Source organism: Notamacropus eugenii, chromosome 1, assembly GCF_028372415.1.
Source record: "Notamacropus eugenii isolate mMacEug1 chromosome 1, mMacEug1.pri_v2, whole genome shotgun sequence".
In the NCBI taxonomy this organism is placed as follows: domain Eukaryota; kingdom Metazoa; phylum Chordata; class Mammalia; order Diprotodontia; family Macropodidae; genus Notamacropus; species Notamacropus eugenii.
The window spans coordinates 520,925,521-520,953,393 of record NC_092872.1 but is presented as its reverse complement, the minus strand read 5'-3'; the positions used below and the strand labels follow the sequence as shown (position 1 = coordinate 520,953,393).

General features: G+C 45.0%; 1 protein-coding gene across 2 annotated transcripts; it reads left to right on the top strand.

The window, feature by feature from the left end:
- Positions 1 to 574: 574 nt before the first annotated feature.
- Positions 575 to 27,873, top strand: ADA (adenosine deaminase). 2 transcript variants are annotated; one of them, XM_072633677.1, is made up of 12 exons: positions 575 to 731; positions 11,413 to 11,474; positions 17,341 to 17,463; positions 19,165 to 19,308; positions 20,093 to 20,208; positions 23,535 to 23,662; positions 24,329 to 24,400; positions 24,483 to 24,584; positions 25,182 to 25,246; positions 26,155 to 26,239; positions 26,785 to 26,887; positions 27,461 to 27,873. In XM_072633677.1, the coding sequence occupies exons 1-12, from the start codon at positions 699 to 701 to the stop codon at positions 27,469 to 27,471; spliced, it is 1,044 nt and encodes a 347-aa protein (XP_072489778.1). In that variant the 5' UTR covers positions 575 to 698; the 3' UTR covers positions 27,472 to 27,873. The 2 variants fall into 2 exon arrangements, with proteins under 2 accessions (XP_072489778.1, XP_072489777.1); XM_072633676.1 differs by having other exon boundaries at positions 26,155 to 26,284.

Below are 27,873 nucleotides of genomic sequence, written 5' to 3'. Positions count from 1 at the left end.
GATAGGGCTTGGGGAAGATGATATCCTTCTTACAGGTCTGATAATTGTGATTCTAATAGTAGTATCTGGAGGTAAGAAGGGCCCTGAGAGGTGGTCTTATTCAACCACCTCATTTTACAGAAGAGGGAATCTAAGGTCCAAGGACTTGTCAAAGCACAGATAGTACATGAATGGGAGGGCCAGGGCCCGAACGCTGGTGTCCTAGCTCGCAGTGCAGGGCTCTTCGGCTACACGAATCTCCTCTGGCAGTAGTACAGGGTACCTCATCTTCAGGAGTTTCTGCCGTGGGCCCACGTGGCCTTAGCCCTGGCCCTGGTCCTGGGCGCCCGACCAGAAACTGAATTCCTGGAAACCTTGGGGTTATCCATCAGACTTAGAGTCCGCGGTTTCTTCCTCCAGACGCGAGATCCCGGAGGCTGCGGGAGCCTCCTGCGGGAGCTCCCGACTCCCAGCGGGCTACCGGGGCCAGCTAGGGAGGAAGCTTTCAGGGCCCAGTGCTGGGGCGGGTGAAAAAAGACACAGAGAGGGAGGAGCGGGTAATAGGGGGGGTGGAGGAGGCGGGGCCCAGGCTGGGCCGGGGGCGGGCTCTGAGCCCAAGAGCCCTGTTAAAACTGGGGTGGCTGCTCGAGAGGCCGAGACGGGAACCCCCGGGACAGAACTGGCCGAACCGACGGACCGACCGAAGGCAGACCGTCACCATGAGCCAGCCGCCAGTGTTTGACAAGCCTAAAGTGAGCGCGGGGAGCCAGGAGCTCGGGGTGACTGGGTGCATGGGAGAGGGAAGGAACTGAGGACAATGGAGCCCCGGGGCCCCACTGCTGGTCCCAGGAGCCCCATGGATCCCACCGCTAGGGCCCCCTAGCTGCCACGGTCTGCGGGAGAGACCCCTCCCCTAGCTGTGGCCCCCGTATTTGCATCCAGGGCTGGGATGGAGCTGTTGTTTGAACCCACAGCTGGGGTGGAGCATAAGCATTCTGTCGGGGACCATTCAGAACCATAAACAATTCTGGACCCATTACCTCAGTGATTGTTACAACGGAGAGCAGCTTAGAACAGAGAACAGTTTGGGCAGGGAGGGACCTGAGGGTAGACACTGTCTGAGATGGAGATGTTAGAACAGAGAACATCTGAGTGTTAGCACTGGAAGGGAACTTGGAGCAGACTGTCCCTGTCAGAAGAATGTTAGAACAAAGAGCATTGAATGTTAGGACTGGGAGGGACTTTAGAATAGAGAACACAGGGTAGGGTGGAACATGCATGGGTTTTGTGTAAGAAGACTTGGGTTAGCTAGAACCCTAGCTCTACCCTCTACTACCCATATGATTTGTGTAAGCCCCTACTTTGCTGGGCCTCACTTTCCTCATCTGTTCAATGAAGGTAATGGATTACATGTCAAGGATTCCTTTTGACTCTACGATCTATGACCCTGTATAAAGAATCTTGGTGCTGGATGAGCCCTTAGAGCTTAAAATGTTAGAGCCAGAAGAGATGTTAAGGACCATCTAATCCAACGCCCTCATTTTACAGTTGGAGAAACTGAGGTTCAGGAAAATAGAAATAATTTAACATCAGTGGGGAGGATTAGGGATAAGTAATTATATTTCTTGATCTCTAGCTCCATGCTCTGTCTAGTAAACCACATGCCCTCTCAATATATCCTATGGTAACTAGGAAGGAAGAACAAAGAGACAATCCAGTTGATAAGACCAGAAAGCTAATTCCATCTCCTTAAATCTAGGATGAAACTAGGATGAAACTCTCAAAGATATGGTGGATAGATTGCTGAGCCTGGAGTCAGGAAGACCTGAATTCAAATCTGATGTCAGACACTTATTAGCTGTGTGATCCTCTGTTTGCCTCAACTGTAAAATCAGGCTAATAACAACACCTACCTCTCAGGATTGTTGTGAAGTTCAAATGAGATAATATTTGTAAAAATGTTTAGCACAGTACCTGGCACGTAGTAGGTGCTATTTAAAAGTTTACTTCCTTCACTTCATAAGACTAAAGAGGCACAGACCTGCTTGTGCATACCCTTCCCTACCCAGTCTAGAATGGGAGTGAAAAATCATTGAGTAGAGAGTATCTCAGAGATCCCTAAGTTTAGTATTTCTCAGGAGTCATTTGATCTTATAGTGGAATCAAGTATCCTGAGTTTTAGTTCCACTTCTGCCAGGAACACCCACTATGGCCTTAGATGGATAGTTTCCTCTCTGTGCCTCAGTTTCCTCAGCTGTCAAATGAATCAGTTGGACTGAATAGCCTTTCAGGTCCCCTTCATCTCAGATTTTCTGTGTCTCTCAGTGTAAAATACTATAATATTGGGGAGTCTGAAGCTCCCATTTCAAGCCCTAGCTCTGCCATCGATTAACTGCATAACCTTGCTCAAATTATCTTACTTTCTGGGCCCCAGGTTCTTCACTGGTAAAGCAGAGATAGTAATCTTTATCCTTCTTCTGCATCTCACAGGGCTGTTACAAGGAGAGCACTGTGTGGTATAGAAATATCATCTGTTTTAATTCGGTTACGTCTCTCTTGATTTCAGTTTCCTTATTTGTAAAATGAAGGTAAAATACCTAAGGATCATAATTTTGTAGCTGGAAAGGATTATGCAGGTCGCATTTCCTTGTACAGATGAGGAAACTGAGGCTCAGGAAACTGATTTGACAAAGGTCACACAAACTGTGGCAGAGTTTGAATCTGATCCTTCAAAAAAAAATCCTTCCTTTTTCCTCTGTACTGTGCTATCTTGTGAGAATAAAAACCAGATAGTGTAGACACTGGATGAAATGACTAAAATACTTGGAGCTGTCAAGTGTATTTTTGGAATAGCATGATAGTATTAACAGAGGAAAATTGAAGGTATCAGGAGGGTGGATCTTCCTAGTGGCTCAGAGCAGGGTGTGAGGAAGGAGAGTTTAGTCCAGAGGAACTTTTACATTGCCTAAGCCCTGGTCATAACAGAAAAGGTTGATATTTCCAAATTATGTTCAGCATTTTTTGCCAAGGGTTGTGACCTCCCTGGCCAGAGATACTAGTGTCTGGAGAAATACTCTATATCACGGACCAGATGCTGTCGAGTTAGTCTGAGTCTGGGAAATTCTCAGTCCCAAGTGTGGAAGGGATCCAGATTTCAGCCAGATGGAGCCTGATTGAACTCTTTATTCCCCTTGGGAGAATCAGGGTTGAGACTGAGTTGGGCTAGTTCATCACCTTCCCAGGGTTGGGGGGGGGGGGAATGGGAATGGGAGTTAGGGACACCTGAACGTTTCTGTCACTGGTATCAATTTCACCTTTATGTAATAGGGAGAAATAGACAGAATAAACAGCTGCTTATGGGGCATGATGTGATATGCCTAACCCAACTGTCTGCCTCAGCGCCTGCCTCAGATTCCACCCTTAAAATTTCATTTCTTTAGCTCTTGAAGGCCCTTTAACTTTGAGAAATCTTTTATAAAATTCAGTTATCTATTGTGCAATGAAGGTGATGGAAAAACAAGCTACCAATAAACATTTTCAAAAGCAATTACCTCTGGGAGGGGGAATTTATTTTTTTACTAACTTGTGAATCTTGGATTGCAAAAGGTTTTCATTTATTAATTGCCTACTGTATATAGAGCTCTTACAGTCTAGTAGAAAGATGAGAGACAAACACTGATATAGAATAGCGTTTATAATAGTTTATAAGTAAGTGCATTAGAGAATTACAAGCAAAGTACTAAGCGAAGTCTTAGGAGGAAGTCGTTAGAGAAGATCGAGGCAGGTTTCCTGGAGGAGGAAGAGGCATTTGTACTGGTTTGGAAAGAATGGGTAGAATTTCAACACAAAGATGGAGAAAGAGGATATTCTAGGAATAGACACCAGTCTGGGCAAAGAAGAGAGTAACGACATGACAAGATCTATGCATGTTGGCCATGGTTCAAAAGATATGAGGGCAAGGTTGGGGGTGCTCATGGGTATGAGAGTATAAGTGGAAGAATGGCTTGGAGGTAATTGCATTTCTGAATTATGCTCTTTGTGCATGTGTACTCATGTACATGTCTCTGTATCATTATGATACTCCATCAATGAAGTGTGGACCACATTTGAAGCTATTAAACAGCTCAGATGTGTGTGATCTGCTTCTCCAATGGAGACAAAAGTCCAGAAAGAGAAACCTGATTGCAGAAAAAAGAAGGTAGAAGCTTTGGCTAAATTGTCCTGAGTCATTGCATGGGTACTCTGTGTGTGTGTGTGTGTGTGTGTGTGTGTGTGTGTGTGTGTGTGTGTGTGTGTGTGTGTGTTCAGGGTGAATGGAGAAGGTGGCATCTGAAGGCTATTCTAGACTCTCAGAATGGGGAACTCTTTTAATTTAACCCTGGTGCTTGGCTACACTTGGAGGACCTAGAGAAGCAGAAGACCAAGTCTAGCTGGGAGGACAAGACTGTAAAATGAGGGAGCTGGAATAGATGATCTGTTCCAGCTCTGACATTCTCATTCCATAGACTTTCCAGTTCTGAAGTCTACTGAGGCAGCTAAGTAGTGCAATAGATAGAATGCTGGGCCTGGAGTCAAGAAGGCCTGACTGAGTTCAAATCTAGACCCCAAACATTTCCTAGCTGTGTGACCCTAGGCAAGCTACTTAATCTCTGTTTACCTCAATTTCCTCAACTGTAGAATGAAAATCATACAGTAGGTTAACTATAAGCATGCTTATTCCCTTTCCTTCCTTCCCTGTTACATTACTTGCAGTGATCAGTCCTAAAACATCTACGAAGAAGCATGGCATAGTGTCTAGAGATGTCTTTAAAACTAGGAAGATCTGTATTTAATAGTGACTCTGTGACTCTGGGCAGATACATTACCTTCTGGAGGTCTTAGGCAATTCTTTTAAGACACACCTATCCTGGTAAACAGTCACCTCATCCAGGAATTCTCTATATCAGTGAAATCACAGGTCCAACACCTATGTCTATGTAAGTGTCTGCAGCGATGATGGATGATTGATGATATGTGTTCACTATAAATGAAATAAGCCAGCTGGGTGGCACAGTGAACAGAGTACTGAGCCTGGAGCCAGAAGCCTCATCTTCCTGAGTTCAAATCCAGCTTCAGACACTTACTGTTGTGTGACCTTGGGCAAGTCACTTAACCCTGTTTACCCCAATTACTTCATGTGTAACATGAGCTAGAGAAGGAAATGACAAACCACTCTAGTATCTTTGCCAGGGGTCATCAAGAGTTAGACAGGACTGAATAACAATAAATAAATGAAATGCTTAACAGTTAAAAGCAGCCTGTGATTTATGGCTTCATTTCAGCATGGTATTTGAACCCCCTTTGCATTGACCCTAGCCTGTCAACTAAGCCTCATTTCATTCCATTCCCCTTTGTTCTCTGTTCTCAACCTGCCCTTTCTTCTGTCCCTTCCCAGATACCATTCTTTTTGCCTTGAACCCAGGTATAGTGTGCTTAATGTACTTGGTGCTGAGAAGGCAAAGATGAAAGATAGTCCCTGCCTATTTATAAGGGAGTTTATAATCTAATACAGAACTAATAGCACAAAGTTAAGTGTATTACAAGGCATACAGTGACCCGATTATAAGATTAAATTTAAGAAGTGCTTTGCAAACCTTAAAGCACTGGTTACTAATAGAGTCTTATAGGGGGTGATCTGTTGAAAATTCTTTTCTTCTTCCAAGATCTAAGCTCAGGCAACTTGTCTTCTGTAAAAGGGGCAGCATGACCTAGTGGATAGAAGCTTGGACTGGGAATCTGGAAGCTTGACTTTGAGTCTCAGCTCGGCCACCAACTTTAGCTGTGACTTTGGACTAGTCATTTCCCCGTGATGGACCTCAGTTTCCCCATCTGAAGGTTGGATTAATGATCTCCAAGGCCCCTTCTAACTCTAAATTCTGTGATCCTCGAATCCTTCCCTGACTCTCCTTAACCTAAAAGTGATTCGTCTTCTCACACTTCCCTCCATGTTTCACGTGGACCTCTTCTTTGCTCTTAAACAATCAAGAAAGGAAACACGCATTTATTAAGCTCCTTTTCTGTGCCAGGAACTGTGTTAAGCACTTTACAAATATTATCTCATTTGATCTTCAGCAACAGCCCTGGGAGGGAGATGCTATTATTATCCCTGTTTTATACTTGAGAAAACAGAGGCAGACCGAGAGTCAGTGATTTGTCTTGTCACATAGCTAGTAAATGTCTGAGGCTGGATTTAAACTCAGGTTTTTATGACTCCAGGCCCAGTACTCTCTCCACTGCATTACCTAGCTTACTGTTAGTATCTTTAATACTAAGAATTGCCTGTGTGTATATAATACTTCAGGACAGAGTTTTTGATCTGTGATTTCATTAGCATGAGAAACTACTGGGTGAGGAAACTCCTATCAATTCAGGCCAGCATGTCCTGGTCTTAGAGAGTCACCCAGATCAATGACTTGCCTAAGGTCACACAACCAGTGTCTGTTAGGGACAGAATTTGAACCTAGGTCTTCACTTTGCCACACTGCCTTTCATTTGCTATACTTTAAGGTTTGTAGGTCTTTAGACACAGTAGCTTGTTATTTTATCACAATCTGCCTTATTGGTGTACATGTTTGTGTTCTCCCATTGGATCATAAGCTCCTTGAAAGTGGGGACTGGTCATCTTTGCATCCCCAGCACTGAGCACATTAAGCACCTAGTTAGGGTGTTTGTTTTGTAAGTGTTGGGCCTTCTGAGAGCAGTTATGTGTTCTGCAGGTAAGGAAGACTTCAGGTGGCCCTGAAGGTGAACTGCTCCAAAGCTGTTCTTTTCCTCTTAATAGTCTCCACTCCTCATGCCTCCTGCTCAGCTACTGTCCCACAAGAGACCACCTGAGGGACCCTCAGCCAGCTCTGAATTTGTCGTAATCCCTGGCCCGAGACCAATGTATTGTTTGCAGAAATGAGATCAGGAAGACAAGCGGATATCTGGCCTGTGCAGAACAACATCTTGGCCTATCTGGACTAGACCTGGGCTTGGGGGTGATTTCAGAGGCAGGTCACGAATCCTCAGGGATCAGCTCAACTCCAGGGATTTGTGTGCCTTGTGACCTCCACTAGATAATGTCATTTATAAAGTGATCCTAGGTAACCAACTTTCAGCAAGCCTCCTTGTCCTAGGACTTGGAGCTGGAGGGGACCCTACAGACTGACTCCCTGACTCCAAATATCTTTTCCCCACAGGCTGCTACCTCCTGTGGTCTTATTTGGTAGAGTTCCCATGATGAACCATTGAACTCTACCTCCCTGGAAAACCCTTGGGTGGCAGATCAATCCTTAGAAGATATTATAAGTCTTCCTAGGCTGAGTGGTCTGGCCAAGGACAAACACACACACTCGCGTGCGCCTGTGCACATGCACACACACGCACATGCACACACACACACACACACACACACACACACACACACACACACACCTGGAGATGAGTAGGTAGTTTAGTTTAGTGGAAAGTGCACTGGTCCAGAGTTGAGAAACTTTCTCACTTGTGTAAGACCTTTTCTCTTTCTGAACCTCAGTTTCCTTCTATGGAAAACAAGGGGATGGAACTAGATGGTCTATAAGATCCTTCTAGCTCTCTGTGGGGTTTAGGGAGAACCTCATCTGCAATTAAGACTCAAAGAGGAAGAAGATGTGAGGAAGGAGGAAGAGATTCCCTAGATTCCATCCTAAGCACTTAAGCCCTCCACAGGACATCACACTACAGCTCAGAGTATCTAGAGCCCAGAGCTTTTCTGATTCTTTTGGCAAATGACTGATTGACTGCTCACCCACTGCCCCTACCCTTCAGGTGCATGTCACATTGTCCTCTCTGATCCACATGATATCATGGAAAGAACTTGGGATTTGGCATCAAAAGATCTGGATTCTTGTCATAGATCTTGTCATGGATTCTCATCCACCATAGACTGGCCACTTCCTACGTATGTGGCCTTAGGTTATTTTCCTTTTCTTTCCTCCTCTGTGAAATGAGGGGGTTGGCCTAGGATCTGCCAGGGAAATTAGAGTATTTGAGAATGGCAGGTTGGAGAACCAACTAGCCAAACCTGAATTTGAAATGAATGTGTTACCCAGGCTTCAGGGAGGAGGGAGAGGCAAGATGGAGGCATCATCAGCTCCTACCCTGCTACTCCCTCCCTTGGAATTCTGGCTCTGAGGGGCAAGAACCCTCCCCAATGGGAGTGATCGAACCCAAAGGACCTTCCTGCAGGTGGTGACTGGAAGTGAACCAGGACAGCTGCTCTTGAGTCCCTGCCAACCCAGATGCAACTGTGCCACCAGCTAGTTAAACAGTGCCCAGACTGAGAAGCCAAAGAGATGAGAATCCCCAGTTATAGCTGGGCATACACTCAATTGATTAGCTTTCTTTGCCAGTACTTTCCCCCATCTCCTCCAGGGTCCAGCTTCCCTCTGCTTATCTGCAAGGTTCTCAATGCCCTCAGACTTCCTTCCTCCTTCGCATTCCCTGTCCTGGAACAGTACCCAGTGGGCAGGGTGCCCTCTTGACTAAGGGAGTTTCTGTATTCAAGGTTCTCTATAATCATATTTGCTGTCAGGCTCTGGCTCCTTGCCCCATGAAGGGCAGTGGACTCTCTTGACCTAATCCCCAGATTCCTAGGAAAAATTCCTTTTTCAGTAGTTATCACCTACCTCTGGGAGTGATACCATGTGGGTTCTCCTAGGAGACTAACCTGGTGATGAAAGGTTTCCTCTTGAGAATTTGAAACAGACTACAGTCACTGAGTATCCTGGTCCATTGCTCAGGCCCTTTCAGAAAAGAAAGGTATATTACATTCCAACTCCCATTTTAGGTTCTGATAAAACCTTACTTTAGAACTCTACCCCTTAAACATTTTATGTAACAGAACATTTTTGTAAATTTTAAATAGAATTATCTAGCTGGAAGAGATCTCAAGAGATCATTTCTTCCATACTCCTCATTTGACAGGAAAGAAAATGAACCCAGAGGAAGGGAAATGACTTGCCCCAAATCGCATAGCATTAGGTAGAGCTAAGACTTTGATTCAGACCTTCTGACTTCCAACCTTCAGCTCTTCCCATCACACTAGAGATCTTGCTATTAGAGGAATCATTTGGATACACCCCCTGCCTTACTTGTCTTGTATGTTGGATCTTCGTATTTGCTTAGAGCAGCCCCTGCTCTGGGATCCCCGTGGCTGCTAGAGATCAGGAAGCATATTTGGTTAAATTGCTCTATGCATTATAAACTGTCCTGCACATATTGAACATTCCCTGCCCTCAGTGAGACTGTATAGCTAGAAAGACAGTCTCCTAGTTACATGAATTGGGGGTGGGAGATAAAAGATGACAGAAGGGAATTACGTCTTCCTTTTCCTGTCCCCAGAGGCCAAGAACTGTCTTTAAGAGCTACAATGGCTATTGTGTCATGAAACAGGTCTAACCAGCACATCAACCACCAAATTGGTGCTTCTTTAGTCCCAGCAGTAAAGTTGGCTTTGTATTGGGTCATCTCTACTCTTTCATCCCAGCATCCCAGTTCCCTCTTACTGTGACCTGGCATAGACCTTTGAAGTGACTAGATGGAAGCAGAGATTCACTGCAGAAGGGGGGGGGGGTGGTGCAGTAAGGCTTAGCCTGAGGGAAAGGGATAGGGTCTATAGCCATGAAATGGGGTAACTATAATTGACTCAGGTGGAGACTGACTTTGTAATAGTTACCTAATGAACCCAGAGAACCCATGGAGCCATATCAGGGTGGGCAATAATTAGGGAGTCCTATGGGTCTCTTTAAGTACATAGAGGTCCTTTTAACTCTATTTAACCAAAATAAACTTATTCAACTTCCCTGCCTTCCCAGATGACATTTTAGTGAATCTGGTGAATTCATTGTTCTAAAGTATTAATGGGTCAAGGCTACTGGAAGGAACTCTCCAGGGTCCTCATTCCTTGGGTATTCCACTGCTGACTGCTTCATCCCCTTACTTTCCCCTTCAATTGAAACCATTCATTCATTCAACAAGTGTTTATTAAGTGCATATTATATTCCACACACAATAATCCAATATTTATTAAGTGCATATTATGTTCCAGGAACTGTGGAACTAGGAAGACAGATAAAAATGAAACAATCCTTACTTTCAAGGATCTTATATCATGGTGAAATAACACAGACACACAATTCTATGTTAGGAATAGATTTCCTTCATTATGAACCATTATTCCAAAAAGGGTCCATATTATTTTGAGAAGGTTCACCAGAGGGCTCCAAGACACACAAAAGGGATTAGGAACTCCTGGGCTAAATAAAGTCTAAAGTACCTTTTGCTCCTAAATTCTCTGATTCTGGAAAGCCTTCCCTAACTCCCCTCCTCCAGAAGTCTTGTTTCTCCTCAGGTTCTTTGAGTACTTTGTCTGGACCTCTCCTTTGTCCCCAAGTAATACTAAGAATAGTTCGTATTTATATGATACTTCAGGATAGAGACTAGACCTGTGATTTTATTGGAATGGGAAACATTGGGGTGAAGAAACACCCTTTTCCAATATAAGTCAGCAACTTCTATTCTGTAAGTGCCGCTCAGGGCACTAGGAGATTCAAGGGACTTGCCAAGGGTCATACAGCTAGTAGGATGTATCTGTTGCCTGGACTGGAATACGGGTCTTCTGTCTCCAGGGACAGCTCTCTATCCACTATGCCACCCAAAGAAGTTAATACGGAGTAATGAGGGAAGTCGGAGTGGAGAGTAAGGACTCTTGTAGGAAGTAATTCTTGACCTGAGCCTTGCAGGAAGTTAAGGATTCTTTTGTTATTATTCATAACAATTCATGCATGTACAGCAGTCTAATATTTATGAAGCATTTTCCTCTGATACATCCTGGCTGTGTAACCCTGGGCAAATCACTTTATTTCTCCAAGCATTTGGCAACTCTCACTCTGTGTAAGTTGAAGAGAACGTGATTAGTAAAGGGAACTTCCTCACACTGGAGTTCCCCATATCAGTGAAATCCGATTCTCAGCCCCTCCCCCTATCCTATTTTATTCACAACACATTCTGTCAGGTATCAACCCTGTTTTCCAGATAAGGAAACAGCTTGAGAGAAGTTAAATGATTTTTTCCCCTGGGCAGAGCTACAAAGATACATGGGTGAAGGTTCAGCTTCCAACATGACCCACAGTGGGGAATGAATCTGCTGCCACTCCCCAAGCTTTCAGGCAGGCAGACTTTTCTCAGAGTCAAATGCAGAACACTGGTTTTTGATGGGAATGAAGAAAGAGACCAGGGATTCTTGCACCTTTTTTCACTTCCTTACCCCTTTGCTTCACCCTCTCAATATCCCTAGCATGCCTTCTGGCACCATGGGCCTCCAGGCCCATGAGAACATTACCTTGGCCTCTTACAGTTCTTTTTCTCTTGTAGGTAGAACTTCATGTCCATCTGGATGGAGCCATCAAGCCTGAGACCATCTTGTTCTATGCTAAGTATGTGAAGAAGATGGGGGGTTGATTGCTGGTGGGAGGGATTAAAACAAGAATTTATGCCTTCCCACCTCAGCTGGTTGTCAAGGGGAGAGTATGCTCTGATAATTAGTATCTCCTCCCTGGAATTACCTTATATTTATCTTATATGGGATAGAGAGGATGGACCAGTGATTCCACTGATACAGGGAACTTGGTACAGGAGTAAACTATTCATGCAGTTTGACACCTTCCTCTGAAACTTAAACTGTCAGAGGGGTGCCAAGGGCATAAAAAGTTAAGTGACTTTCCAAAGGATGAACAGTCATTATGTCCCAGAGGTGAGATTTGAACCATCTTGTTCACTTGTTCTGATGCCCTTTGGGACAGAGGGTGAATGTAACAAATGTAAAATGTAAAAAAAAAAAAAAAAAGTTAAAAATTAAAAAAAAAACAACCCAAAGTCAATCTGGAGTGGGTCCCAGTGTACCTTGGGAGTGAGTGCTGAAATCTAAGGAGCTAAAAGGACTTGGGGAACCTGTTGCTGGGAGAGAGTGTTAGGCTTGGGAGGTGATACAACCTGCAAGGAGTGTCATGTTGTTGACCATTGTCTACTGAAACCTTTTTCTCCAGAGCCCCTATTCTTTTGTATCAGCTTTGGTATTGACCCCTTACCATCTCCTTCCCCTGCTGCCATGTAGGTGTGGTCCCTGAGTTCATGGAACTCTATGAACAACCTTGGTAGAAAAGGTTCAGACCTGGCTTTGCAATATTTCTTGATACCAAGGCCTCTGGGTCACTGAGGGAAGTGGGGAATGTCCAATGCCCATCAGTAATCAGACAGGGCCACCAAACCATGGCAATAATTCACGTTTTCTGCCATAGGAGTATTATCTTCATTTTACAAATAGAAAAACCAGCTCAGAGAGCACAAATATGTCCCATGGGGGTGGCAGCAGGGGTGGGGGTGGGGTTTACCCAGCAAGTTATGGAGGCTCAGCTCAGACTAGGACCAAGGTGTTGTTTGCTGTTCCACAAAGGGATCATGGACTATGACTTCAAGTGTCTTAAACGTGATCTGAAACCAGAGTAAGGGCAGCAACCGGAAACAGTCATTTACCCACCCAGCCCAGAGAGGAAGGAGCCTTTCAGGGAGGAAGGGCTGGGTTGTCTCAGTTTATCCCTAACCCACCTAAGCTAAGCAGCTACATGGACTGGTCTTAATCAGGTCATTAGCAGCAGCTTTTAGGGATAGGATAGGGAAGGAAATGCCCTTAAGAGGATAGGGAAGATAGAGAACCTCATTAAAGGGATAAGAAAAGCCTAGAACACTCTTTATGGAGATAAGAAAAGTATTAAGACCTTGGCTAGGGAGGAAGGAAAGGGAGTTTCCTGCCATCTTGGGGTTTCCCTTAGAACATTAAATGATTTATTTCTTTTTAAGTTTCCCTCATTAGATGGGGTGGAAAGCCATCTGGATTCTAAGCTGGCCAGCCCAGGGATAAGGAGTGGTTGCTTATTAAGGGTCACAACAACATTGTTTTTCTGGAATCCAAGGAAGGCAAGCAAAGTTCCAAGCATGATCTCATAACGGAGGTCAGATAAGGAGGAAGCTTGGCCTTTAGGGAGACTGTAGAGGTTTGGAGAGGCCTTTGGCAGTCAGAGAGGCTAGAAACCAGGTATGCCATTGAGCTTTAAGAAAACAGACAGGATGCAATTCAAATGCCAAGAGAAAGAAAAGTCCCATACATGTCACAATATTCTTAACAGCACTTTTTGTGTATTCAATCTGAATGGAATTTATTTTCTCTCTTCTCTTCCTTGTGGGTTTGGAATGGCAAGCTATCCCTGTGGTGATCTTTAAGAGAATGTTGGGTGGTGTAAAGAACTCTATATTTAGAGTCTGGAAAAGCCTGAATCTTCCTTGCTGGACTGAGTTCTGGTGCATACTCTCTGTGTGATCCTGGGGAAGTTACTTAGCTTCTCTGTGCCTCAGTTTGTCTACCTGTAACATGAAGATAACAATACTTACACTGAAGTACCAGTAAGACATAGTGGACAGGAGTCAGTCCCCAGGGTCGGGAACCTAAAGTTCATATCCCTTCCCAAACATGTTCTAGCTCTTTGACTATAGACAATCATTTAGCCTGCCTGGACCTCAGTTTCCTCATCTGTAAAATGATGCCTGCTAACTTGAGGTGTATGTTATATGCCTATAACTTCAACATGTAGCTTACATTTATGGGGTCATTTTTTCCTCACTTGACCAATCACTATTAGTCTGTCTTTAAAGTTTTTCCATCCAAAAAGTACAACTTTACTAACTTTCCTCATTTGCTTCAAAATAATCTATTAAAAATAATTATTACTATTATGCATAGGATGTGACCAGACTATCTTGAAAGTATTCCTCTTAGTAGGAATACTTTGTTTTTAATTCTTGCTATGCTCAGAATTGAATATTAGCACTACTACTTAAGCAATCTTGAGTTTTTTATAGCCAGTATGGCATTTTTCAGTGAAGTTTATGTTGCCATCCGATTCAAAGGATTGTACTAATTTCTAAAAGGAAATACATTAGAGATTTCTTCAGTAGGATCACATATGGACTAGAGAGCTCTGGGGTCCTTTTCACCTCTAGATTTGAGATCTGATAAATGCAGACAGAGAGAACAGGCCATAGAGTGGGAAAAGCATTGGCTTTGGGCTTGATACCTGGTCCTCTTACTTTCTTTGTGATTTGGGATAATTCAGTTTCTGGCCTCAGTTCCCTCATCTGCAAAATAAGAGGGTTGGGATAAATGATCTCTCTAGTCCATTCCAAATTGACTTCTTCTGAGTTTATGTCATTCAAGGCAAGCACGGGTCTAGAAAGAGAGAGGGGAACATAGTACAGAAGGGGAAAAGGGGAAGAAAGATACCAGCCTGGAGCTGGACACAGAGAAACAACTAGAGACAGAGGTCATGGGTCGGGGAGGGCAGTTTATGCCAAGGCAATTTGGAAAAGGAAAGCGAAAAGCAAGGGGTGAGTAGTACTGGGTAGCCCCTTCATCAACAGCATCCCTAACACTGTGCATTTAGAAGAGCCCCTCCCTCCTCCAGCCTGTTCAGACTAAGGGTTGCAGGTCTCTTAGTCCTCTTGCCCTTCTCCTTTGTCCATCCCCAAGTGCGTAGTGGTAGCAGCCTGTGAGGGACGTAGGCTTGGAGGCAGAGGAAGTCTGTGGCGCCTGCTCAGGCCCTAGGAATTGTTGAGCCAGCAGTCAGTACCCTGATAAATCTCTTCCTGGCACGAAACCAGGCAGGACCATGCCCCTGCCCAGAGGTCACACCCTCTTATGCTGAGAAGGGAGTCTGCACTCAGGGTAAGTCTCCCACTGAGCCCTCAGGAGAGAAAGCCCTGAGTCATCAGTGATTTATAGAACTTCTTTCTGAGTTTTGGTGGGTGGTTGACTCTCTCTCCCTCATTTCATATGGGCCCCTTCCCCCTAAGGTTCTCATGAGGGGAAAATTTGACGATCTCTCTCTCTCTCTCTCTCTCTCTCTCTCTCTCTCTCTCTCTCTCTCTCTCTCTCTCTCTCTCTATCTATCTCTCTCTCTCTCTCTCTCTCTCTCTCTATCTCTCTCTCTCTCTCTCTCTCTCTCTCTCTCACACACACACACACACACACACACACACACACACACACACACACATTCACTTATCCATATGTTCATCCCTTCCTGTTCCAGCCCAGGTTTATACTACAAACTATTACAAACATTTATTAAGAGTCCTAGAAGATTGGCAAAGGTGATCAAAAAATGAAAATAATGAGCATTGGAAGCACATGCATACTAATACATTCTTGATAGAGCTGTGAATTGTTCTAACCATACAATAAAGCAATTTGGGGTTATGGTAAGAAAATGATTAAAATGTCCATACACTTTGTTCCAGATTTCCCATAATGCCCCAAGATGGTCAATGACAAAAGGAAGGAACCAAATAGCCAAATAACGTTTTGTTGTAGGAAAACAAAAACACTACCACAAACTGGAAACAGAGGAGGTACTTATAAATGGGGGAATGACTAAACAAATTATAGTATGTGAATGCAGTGCAATATCACTGTGCTGTAAAAAACAACAGTGCAGAACTCAGAGAAGAATTGGAAGACATGAACTGATGCAGGTTGAAACAAGCAGACCAGGAGAGCAGGATACATGATGGCTACAATAAGGTCAATGGAAAAAACAACAAAATCCCAAACCCACATGATTTAATTATAATAGAATTATAATATTATGTATGATAAATTATGTATTATACGTAAATATATATAAGAAAAACATAATGGAATTATAATGGCCAAGCTTGGTCCTAGAAAAGAGTTGAAAAAATGTACCTCCCTCCCTCGCTGAAAGAGGGAAGGGAACCATGGATGTGGAATGTTATATATACTCATTAGAAATGGCTCACCTATTGGCTGAACTGCCTTTTTTCTGCTTTGTTAATCTTTGGCTAGCTGGTTATGTGAGGGAGATATTCAGAAACAAATTTCTGAAACAAAAAGTATTGAAAAAAATAAGAAAATTTAAAATGAAATTAAATTTTTAAAGAGCGCTTTATGAGATACAAAGATCAGATAACGCATTGTTCTTGTCCTCATGGTCCATGATACACATTAATCATAACATTCAGGGCCATCTCCAGTCATCTTGACCTATGTCTTGCCACTGGACTCAGATGGATCTGAGGGAGAAAGTGAGGCTGATGACTCTGCACAGCCCTGCCTCACTTAAATCCAGTTCACTTGCAAGACATCACTCTCTTGATGTCACTGGTCCTCTTTGGAAATGAAGGACAATTAACAACAACTGTGTTACATAGTAAGTGCTTAAAAAAGATCATATCTGTAGAAAAGTGAAAACAGATCATTAATAAAAAATTTTTAAAAAGATCAAATTGTATGTTCTGTAAAGACCAAGTGCGAAAAGAATTAGAAAAGGTTGCCTAGAAGAGATAGCAATATTTCACAAAGTGGAAATATAAAGAAGGAGGGAGGAAACAAGCATTTTATTAAATACCTATTATGCACCAAGCACTTTATAAATATGATCTCACAATAACCCTGGGGAGGTCAGTGCTGTTCCTATCCCCATTTTATAGATGAGGGAACTAAGGGAGACAGAAGTTAAAGTGATTTGCCCAGGGTAATACAGGTAGGTCTTCCTGACTCCAGGTCCTGCACTCTATCTACTATACCACCTAGCTGCCCCCAAAGAGAGACCATTCTGGGCATGGGAAACATGCATGTGCACATGGATAAAAGGAGGCATGAAGTTCAGTTCTGTTGATACCTAGTGTATGAAGGGGAATTATGTGAGAAAGAAGCTAAGACAGAATGGTGCCAGGTTGTGGAGGCCCTCGAATTCTCAGCTTGGAATAGGGAGCGATGAACAGTTATAGAGCAGAACAGCAATATTGTTGGCAGGATGGATTTATGAAGGGGTAGAGGAGACAAGGGGTAGCTGGGGATATAGACTAGAAGGGATGGACATGGATCTGGAAGGGTCCTCATAGAGACTACCTAATTCAATTCCCTCGTTTTACAGGATTGTGAAACTGTTTAGGAACATATTAAAACATATTAAAACACCCAAGAGAGGTTAAGTAATTGGTCCCAAATCACACAATTAATAAGTAGCTGAGCTGAACCCAGGCCCTTCAACTCCAAATCTAGTGCTCTGTCCACAGTACCACACTTGCCTCCATGGAGTTATGGTCCATGTACCTAGAAGGAAGGTGAGGACCTGAGGAGCGGGCCCCACCCTCTCTGCTCTGTCGTTCCAGGTTCTCCTCCATATTGGATGGCTATTCAATGACCATGTACTTTGCTTTTGCTTCCAGGAAGAGAGGAATCCCACTTCCTGCCAACACAGTGTCGGAACTCCTGGGCATCATTGGCATGGATAAGCCCCTGAGCCTCCCAGAGTTCTTGGCCAAATTTGACTACTACATGCCAGCCATTGCGTGAGTTGCCTTCTATGTTGCTAGGCCTGTAAAGAGCACCTTGGGAGACATAAGATGAAAAAGACTCAGTCCCAGCTCTTGTGAAACTCATCATCTTGGGGTGAAGACAAGGCTTTATATAGGAAATGAAGAATACGTCGAGAGTTAAATGGATTGTGGAAAAAATGCTCTAGTTTAAAGAAAAGTTCTGGTGATTTAAGGCTTGGGCTGAGCTGTGGGGGCTCGTCTGGGTTAGGATGAGAAATTACAATCTGTGATCACAGGAACATGGACTATTATTATGATCATAGATAGAATACAACCCCCTTACTTTATAAAGAATCTAAGGCTTAGGTGGAGGAAGTGAGGTAGTGACGGACCCAGAATTTGAACCCAGGTCCTCTGACTAAGCCAAGGTTTTTTATGCCATACCAAGGTATACAGAGTGAGGTTGGTGTGTTTTTTAAGGGGCAATAAAAGTAGAGAGAAGGATCTGTGGTGGAGGGGCCTCAAATGCAACTGCCCAACAGCCAGCCCCACTGGCATCTGGCGAGAGGCTCAAGGAAAGCAGGGCCAGGTGTGTGTGTACTTCCTTATTGCACCCTGGGCTTCATCCTTCATGGAAACCCTCCCAACTGCAGTGTCTCCTCTGACTTATTCCTCTCCCTGCCCCTTTCTCTGCCTCCGCAAAAGGGCAGTAGGCTTCTGGCTTGCTTCAATTGTTATCTGTCCCCTGAGTCTGTGACAGAAAGAGGATTGTGGGTAGGTGCCCAGCAAACTGCTCTCTCATTGGACCCAAGGTTTTTACTCTAATGCTGGCAAGAAAAGACATCTTTCTCCTTCCACAAGCATGCATATCCTTTAACATACCTGTGAAACCATGCCTACTCACAGAATGTCATGTCTCATAGAGACCCACAATTTCTTTCCTTCTCCCTCCCTCTCCCCTTTCTTTTTCTCTCCCTCCCCTTCCTATTTCTCTCTCCCCCTCCCCTTTCCTACTTCTTTCTCTTCCTCCCCCTTCTTCCTTCTCCTGTTCTTTCTCCCTCTTCCTCTTTCCCACTTCTCTCTTTCTCCCCCTTCCCCCTTCCCCTTTTCTCTTCCCTTATTCCCCCTTTCCCTTTCACTCTACTTTCTCTCCCTCCCCCTTCCCACTTCCTTCTCTTCCTCCTCCTTCCCATTCCCCCTTCTCTCTCTCCCTTTCCCTCCTCTCTCTCTCCCCCTTCCTCTTTCTCTCCTCTTTCCTCCCCCCATCCCCCTTCTCACCCCCCCATGCACACACACACTCACACACAGAGGCACACAAATATGTACTCTGATATTCTTTTGTTTACCCACATATATGTGGGCAGCTAGGTGGCACAGTGAATAGAGTGCTGGACCTGAAGTAGGGAAGACTCATCTTCCTGAGTTCGAATCCAGCCTCAGACACTTACTAGCTGTATGGCCCTAGGCAAGTCACTTAACCCTGTTTGCATCAGGAAAATGAGCTGGAGAAAGAAACGGCAAGCCACTCCTGCATCTTTGCCAAGAAAGCCCCAAATGGGGTAATGAAGAGTCGGACATGATTGAAAGTGACTGAACAACAAAGGCTTCCCTCCCCTCCTCTCCCCCTCCCCCTCCCCCTTCTTTCCCCCTCTCCCACCCCTGTCCTCCCGCATTCTGCCACTAGTAATGGAGGCTGTTTTGAGCCCTGCCTTTCTCCTGTCCTCATCCTCACAGGGGTGACCGAGAGGCCATCAAACGAGTGGCCTATGAATTTGTGGAGATGAAAGCCAAGGAAGGGGTGGTATATGTGGAGGTGAGGTATAGCCCCCACCTGCTGGCCAACTCCAAGGTGGATCCCATTCCCTGGAATCAGGCTGAGTAAGTGAGTGGAGAGGGACCGGGATGGTATGGAGGGGGTGGCTGGAGGGTCCAAGGCCTGCACCTAGGCAGGCTAACATTCTGAATGGACTGACACCTCCTCGCTGGAAGAGGAATCCTAGGACCATTCTAAATCACAGAGTGGGGAAAGACCACAGAGATTATCTAGTTTGGGTCCCTCATTTTACAGATGAGGAAACTGAGGCCCAGAGAAGGTAAGTGACTTACCCAAGGTCACATAGTGAGGTAATAGAAGAATCAAAACTTGAACCTGAGTTTCCTAACTTTTCCTGATCTGGGCTGTGGCTGTTTCCCCTAACTAGGGATCACCTGCGCAGATATACTAATATTCTTTTTAAAAAATGAATTTTTATTAATACCTTTTTTACCACCATCTAAATTTCTCTCTGTGTCCCATCCCCTCCCCTTTCCCAGTGAGACATCTCTAATATGGAGAATTTCCCCTAACATTCTATTAGAAATGTCTCAAGCCCCTTGGCTCCCCATATGGTATCAATTTAGCCATTTTCCCCCCAAACAGGAGATGGGTCGGGGTAGGGTGTAGGCCCAGCTGGAGACAGAAATTTTGTTCATTCTGATGCCAAGAAAAATGCCACTTACTCATACTGACCCAGTAAAACAAACAAACACCCTCCCTGCCTGGGGTCCTGTGCCCAGCCATTGGCTAGGTTTTCTGTCTTAGTGGGATCTCCAGGCTGAGGGGCTGGCTTCTCCCCCAGCCCAGGGCCTCACTTGCTTTTGGGGAATTTCTCTTTCCATACAGAGGAGACCTCACCCCTGATGAAGTCGTGTTTCTCATCAGCCAGGGGCTACAGGAGGGCGAGAGAGACTTTAATGTCAAAGTCAGGTCTATTCTATGCTGCATGCGCCACATGCCAAGTAATGTATTATGATCCCTTTCCTCACCTCCTCTGGCCTGCCCCTAGTCCTCATCATCCTCCCTCCCTCCTTCTTCTACCTCTTTCCTTCCTTCCTCCCTCCCTCCCTTGCTCCCTCCATCCTTCATTTCCTTTCTTCCTTCTTTCCTTTCCTTCCCTTCTTTTCCCTTCCCTTCCTTTCCTTCCCTTCCCTTCCCCTTCCTCCTTCCTTCCTCATCTTCCTTTCTATCCCCTCTAATCTATTTACCTTTTCCTCCCTTCTTTCCTATCCATCCTTTCTTTTTGTCTCTCTAAGGACCACTGGACCTTTCCCACTGAAATTGCCAACGTGTATTGCCTCCTGTATTAGAATATGATCAACTTGAGAACAAGAACCTTCTTACTTTCTATTTACCTCCCTAGCACTTAGCTCAGTGCTTGGCACATAGTAAGTGTTTAGAATTCCTCCCTCCCCTCCCCCTGCTCTGTGCTGCTCATTTCTCCCTCCCTCACTTCCCTCCCTTCTCCCATCCCTCTGCTCCTCTTCCTGCCTCCTTTCCCTCCTTCTTCCCTTCCCACTTGTTCTCATCTCCTCTTCCTCTCTTTCTCCCCTTTTGGTCATTCTCATCCTATTCACCTTACCCTCCATCCTCTTCTCTAAGAGCCCAAGCACTGGAAGGAGATCCTTAAACTAGGAAAAGTCAGAGGGACTCTTTTGATAGGGAGGTACATGCTTGACTTGCACATATTCCTTGTGTCTTTAGCTAGTCTCTTTCATATACTGTACCTTACTTCTGCCAGAAAAGTAGGGGAGGGGGCATTGGCCAACCTTACCATGTGCTAGAAAGTTTTTGAAGTTCTGGCCCATTTTCAGAAAAAATTAAAGTCTTTGTTTTTTTGTTTTTTTTTTTACTAGTTCTTATTCTTCTCCATAAGAAGTCTCTTTTGCACCTTCCACAAAGCAGATACCTATTTGGCAAATATGCCAAAGAGATATTTAGGGAAATCCAGGAGTCCACATGCTTACTGAGGAAGCAATGTTATATCCAGGAAATAGAGCATTGTCTTTGGTATCAAAAGACCTGGGTTCAGATCCCCAGCCCTGCCCCAGATCTACACAATCTTGAGCAAGTCATTTTTCTTCTGGGTTTGTGGGGTTTTTGTTTGTTTTTACACCCTCAGTGCCAAGCAGAATGCCTAGCTCATTATAGGCACTCAGTTGGTGCTCATCAATTGATTTTCTCATTTGTAAAGTGAGAGAACCTGCTTGACACATCTGGTTCCTGCCAGTTTCCATTTCTATGATCATATGAATTGCTGAACTCACATGCCTGTGAGAGCTATGAGGAGAGTAACTCACATAGATCTGCACTCTCTATCTCTCTCCCCCTTTCTCTTCTTCCCCCCTCTGTCTCTCCCTCTCCCCTCTGTCTCTATTTCTCTCTTTCCCATACACACATATAGAGAGAAAGAGAGAGAGTTGATATGTATATGTATATGTATATGTATATGTATATATATGTACATGGTGTAGAGTTGCTGTATTACCCCAGAGCCCACAGTGAAATATGCTAGAATTGGAAGCCTCATTCAATGGGCTTTCTCTTCTGTATTTGTCTGTGAGCATATCTCTAAGCAGGGTCTCACCTGAACACCACATGGTCCCTAAAGCTCTTGGGATTCAGTTAGGGATGGGGGTGTTGTTTTACCTTGAAGTAGCTCATCTGGCCTGCAGTCCTACCCTGTCTGCTTATGGCCAACAGGGATAGCATTTCTTAGGCCAGATATCTTCTTTCTGTCTTGACAACAAAGTCTGGTGCCAGATAATTCAGCTGCTGGGTCTCCCTGAGGAAAGAGTTTAGGGCTTTTCCTGGCTCCCAGCCCCAGCCCCTTGCAGAGGATTAGTAGGATCTATTGCAGAGGATTAGCAGGATCTATTGCAGAGGGTCAGGAAGCTATTGCTGCCTCTCTCTGAGCAGTGTTGGATGTGGGTATAAGTTTCCAAAGTCCTCACGCCAGATGATTTCAGACATGGCAAGGATTCCCTGTTCTAGGTCTTCACTCAGTCACTCTTTGAGTGGGTTAGGGTCAAGGCCCATCTGGATAAGGCAGAACCTCATGCTCTGGTGCTCTGACATTCTGGGGTTGTGCTACATGCCCCAGCAGGGTTTAGTTTGTTCTGGCTTCATGGTCATGCTTCCTTTTGAATCAAATTGTGAATTATATATAAGTTCAAGGGGCCCTCAGATCATCTAGTCCTACCCCATTTTACAGATGAGGAGACTGAATCTGTGAGAAAATGGCGCACTCCCGGTCACACAAGTCTTTGAGCTCCAACCATGAACTGCTGTTCTCTACCATCCTACAAACTGGTAGTGGTTTCCTGTTCCCTCAGTTCAGCTCAGAGCAGAAAAATGTACCCCCCAGATTACAGAGTTGTGCCGGTTCTTTACATGTAAAACCATAGAACTGTGAAGGTGGTGTCGGTGCCTGCAAGGCAGGATTGATTTGTGTGGGATCAAGCTGGGGTGAATTAGAAGAAGGGGGCATATTTGGCCTAGAAAAACCTAGGGAACTCATGACAGTTATCTCCAAAATGTGTGAGGGAGGGGCTTTTATATGGAAGTGAGGTCAGACTTGTTTTGTCTGGCTCAGAAAGACAGAATGAGGAGAAATGAGTGCAAGTTGCAGAAAAGCAAATGCCAATAATGAGATCTGTTCCAAAATAGTACGGGACACACTGGAAGGATGTAGGGTTCCTATTTTTTTTTTTTTTGAGGCAATTAGAGTTAAGTGATTTGCCTAGGGTTACACAGCTAGTATAAGTGTCAGATTTGAACATAGGTCCTCCTGACTCCAGGGCCAGTGCTTTATCCACTTTGCCACCTCACTACATCTGGGTTCCCTATTGCAAACATTCAAGGTACAGTAGAAGGGATTCCTGTGATTGGGCGGGGTGACCTCAGATCCCTTCAGTGCTGAGATTGTATGAGTTAGGGATGTTCTCATGTGGCCCGTGTTGCTTCCATGGGAAGAAATGGAAATGGGCAGTGTGGAATGTCTGGTTATAGCCCTATCCTAATTTCATCTATGTGCCATGGTTGGGGCTAGCCCTACCCTCAAATGATGATTGCCTTCCGGTAGTCTGCAGTACTGAAGTACCTCATTAACCATGGAACACTTGTTTCTCAGTCCCAGGGACATGTGTCTCCTGCCAGGCCAATGGGAGGTGGACACAGGTGGTAGTGTCTTCTGGTATACTAGGGTTTTGTGCCTGCTTTGCCTATTACTTGATTCTTTTCAGCTTCAATGAGCTTCATTGACACATGGTATGGGTCTTGCCTACAGAGTGGTCCCCTGAGGTGGTGGAACTCTGTAAGAAGTATCGCCAGCAGACGGTGGTGGCCATTGACCTGGCTGGAGATGAGACCATCCAGGACAGCAGCCTCTTTGAAGGGCATGTACAAGCCTATGAGGTGAGGAAAGATGGGGAATGGGGGCCACAGTGGTGGTGGGGGAGGGGGACAACAGTTTATGCATAATGAAACAAGCCTTGCTTCCTAGTCAAGAGACACATGAGCAGTTTAGAGGATCTGGAGCTCTTGAATTCTGTTTGCTGCCAACATTTCTGTAGCCTGCAAGGGTAAGGTTGAGCATAATGGTAGCACAAATCCTAGGCTCCCAGTCAGAGACCCTTGGCTGATGTCCTAGCTCTGTCATTCACTAGCTATGTGACCTTGGAGTCCGTTTTGTTCTCTGGACCTCAGGTCACTCCTGTAAAATGAAGGTGGCCTTTAAGTTCCCTTTCATCTCTACTATTCTAATTTCTCCATTTCCTCATTTTCTCAAGGCTAGCCATGTCCTCTCTTACCTCAAGCACATCAGTTCCTCCTGTGTTATGAATTATTGCAGGAGAAGGTGTCTGCTGCCATGAATAACAGTAAGGGCTTCTGAAAGACTGAGGTTTCAGGCCCTCTCAGGTCCAGACTAAAGTGAAACTTAATTGTGGATCTTTGGAGGTCCTTATCCCCTAGGACTCATTGGGGCTGGGAGGTCCTTGGAGAGGGGTGCAGCCTGCTTAAAAATTTTCTCTTAGTCCCTACCCCTATAGACTCAACCCTCTCTTTCCTGTGCCTTTACAGGAGGCTGTGAAAAGTGGCATTCATCGGACAGTTCATTGCGGAGAAGTTGGGTCTGCTGAGGTTGTAAAGCAGGTGAGGCTAGGAGGAGGGCAAAGAGGCTGGGGGTGTCCATGTCTGGATCCTGCTCTCACTCTCACCCTCCCCTCTACTGTAGGCAGTGGATATTCTCCATACTGAGAGGATAGGCCATGGCTACCACTCTGTGGAAAACGCCACCCTGTATGAGAGGTTGCTGAAGGACAACATGCACTTTGAGGTGAGTGGGTTGGCTAGGTTGAGCTTTCTAGTATACATTTGGGGACACTCTGCCTAAAGTGTGGCATCCTCACTTCCCCTATCCATGAACTAAGTCTTGGGGCAAAGTAAACCTAAGAAGGCCCATTTCCCACCCATCCTGAGGCAGATATAACAAGCTGTAACACTTCCTCATGTAGCAGAAAAATATTCTAGCTTCGGAGTCAGAAATTCTGGGTTTGTATTCTGCCTTTACAACTTCCTCACTGTGTGATCCAGGCAAGCCATTTTATTGGTTCTTAGATATTTAGAACTAAAAGACATTAGAGATCCTTTAGTCTATCTACCTCCTTTCACAGATAGGAAAATAAAGACCTATACAGGTGAAGTGAATTGCACAAAGTCACACAAGAAGGAACAGCAGAGTCAGGACTTGAACCCAACTTTGCACTCTGAATTCCATATTCATTCCATTACGCTGCCTTCTTGAGCTTCATTTTCCACGTCTATAAATTGAAAGGGTTAGACTAACTGATTTCTTTTAGGTTTCTGCCAGATCTGGCACCCTACATTTCCCCAGCAGCATTTCTCATTCTTCAAGTCATCATTTCTCACCCAGGTATGCCCCTGGTCAAGCTATCTCACAGGAGCCTGGAACCCGGACACCCCACATGCAGTCATACGGTGAGCTGGCACTCTTCTGATTACTGCCAGGACCTTTAGGGAAGCATGGGATGTCTGGTTGCAGTCCTGTGATGGCTTCCCTTAAGTGCTGTGGTTAGGGCTAGCTTTGCCCTCGACTGATGACTACCTTCTGGTAGTATGCAGGCCAGAAGCACCTTATTAGCCTTGGAAGGCTTATCTCTCCATCCCTGGGGCATCTGTCTCCTGCCAGGCCAACGAGAGGATGGACACAAATGGTAGTTTCTTCTTGTATGGTTGTGCTTAGTGCCTGCAGCCTAATTCTTTTTGGGTTGGGTTCCACTGACACATGGTGGGGGTCTTGCCTAAAGATTGGTCCCCTGTAGCCCTGCTGCCTTACTTTCCTGGCTCTCTTTGCTCGTGCCATGTTCCTAAAGTTGGACCTTTCTCATTCTCTCTCTGCTTCCTATACCTTAGGACACTTTCCTGGGGACTCTGGGCCTTCAGACTTTCCCTTACTGGTGGCATCTTCATTCCCTCATCTAGAGAGCACTGACTCCCTCCCACACTATGTCCACTATTCTGGAAGTGCCTCATGTCCCATGGCCAGGGACACAAATCCACTGTAATACACATTATAGGATAACTTGAACCACTTCTGTGATACAAGGGACCATCTTACTGTTGTTAGATGTTGTACTCTACAAAATAGTCTGTATTTAATACATTTGAATTCCTGAAAACGATAGGCCCAGAAGTGTCTTCAGGACTGCCAGTAGAAGTAGGGTTGGGTGACTCCTATGTTCCTCAGGACAGATACCAGCACAAGGACAGTGAGAGCCAGCCCACTGTTCTAGGTTCATAAAGGCCTAACCTGAGCCCATAAGGGTCAGGTCACAGCTGTTTTCTAGCAGGGATTCACCTATGGTTTCCTCATCTCTCTCATCCAGGTTTAAGGATGATAAGGCTAACTATTCACTCAACACAGATGACCCCCTCATCTTCAAGTCTACCATTGACACAGATTACCGAATGGTAAAAACGCAAATGGGCTTTACTGAGGATGAGTTTATAAGACTGGTGAGTGACTGGGGGAAGGTAACATAAGGGTAACACTGGGAAAGAAGAAGGTAAGCCCACAGGGCAGTGCTCCAGCTCTTCCCCCACCCCTCAGGACCTGAGGGGCTGCTGCCTGCTTCTTCAAACTAGAAAATGGTCTTAGGGGAAGCCCACCTTGAGCAACCCTCTAGGCAGAGCTACTGTCCCATTTTCAGATAACATTTGCTATATGAAAGACCAAGGGATTCAGAGACTGTGTCCTTGATGGCTTTTACACAAGCCCTTACCCTCTTCTTGGCCTGCACCAGTTCCCTATACATCTGTCTAGAGCAGAGCATGATGGAAATAGCCCTGGACCAGGTGGTGACCTGCTCCCATTCTGATATCCTTAACTGTGCAGCCTCATCCATATGACTCTGCTACTTGAGTCTGCTCCTTCCTACAGAAAGTAAGGGGGCGTGGACTTTGTTCAGTGTTTGAAAATCTAATTCTGACACTGTTTGCCACATTGGTTCTTCCAGAACATCAATGCAGCCAAGTCCAGTTTCCTTCCAGATAATGAGAAAAAGGAACTCCTTGACCAACTGTACAAGGCCTATCAGATACCACAGCCAGTCTCTAAAGGTAGGTTTGTTTTCTGCCTTGGAGCCCACTGGGTCTCCTTTGACCATTCTCAGAAACTCCCCCAGGGTCTCATGTTCTTCCCTTGAGGAAAACTTTCTCCTTGGAAGGGAAAGCCATTGGTGCTGTCTAGGCATGGCTCCCCTCCCCAGGAATGCACAGTATCTCCAGGTGAGGAGCTAAAGAACTTCAGAAATAGATTCAGGGTCTCATAATCTTAGTGTACCCTAAAAGGGAAGAGTTTGCTCTGAGCCAAATATAGGTCTAAGATTGTAGAGTATGTAGGGATAGCTGAAACCCAAAGAACATGGTAATCTCTGCAAGTCATAGAATCTAAACTTGGGAGAAATCTTAGAGCTTTAGTTCAAGGTCCCCCTGAGTCCTGTAGAGAAGTAGCTCTCAATCAACCAATAAACATTAAGTGCCTACTATGTGCCAGGCTCCATGCTAAATGCAGGTATGTAAGATATGGTGTAAAATCATACAGGTAGTATGGAGTAGAGATAGGTTATGAATTTAGGCCTGGGGTTAATGATAAAAACTTCCTAACTCTGGCTTCTCTGGATCCACCCACAGTGTCAGAGTGATGATGCCTCCAACACGACAGGAGGAAAAAAACCACTGAACCCACAATGCTTCTGGGGCCACCAGGCCATGATTCAGGAACCAGATTCAAGCTTCCTTCCCAATTGGGTGCTATAATCTTGTCTATTTTTTTCCATGGGGCCATACTGATTAGTAAATCAACTCTTTTCCCACTGTACACAAAGCCAGTTGTGCATTAATATACCTCGATGCAGAAACATTTGTCTTCCATGGACTGCTCACCACCCACAAGACTCTGGGGTTTTGCTTCTACATCATTTAAAAATGACCAACTGCCAGGGGCCATATCTGAGGCACCTCTGAAGGAATGATCCTGCTGGGTGTTGGGGGTTGCAGTATTCAATCAATAAACTAACCAAGCCAGTTTTGTGTGGCTAAGTTTG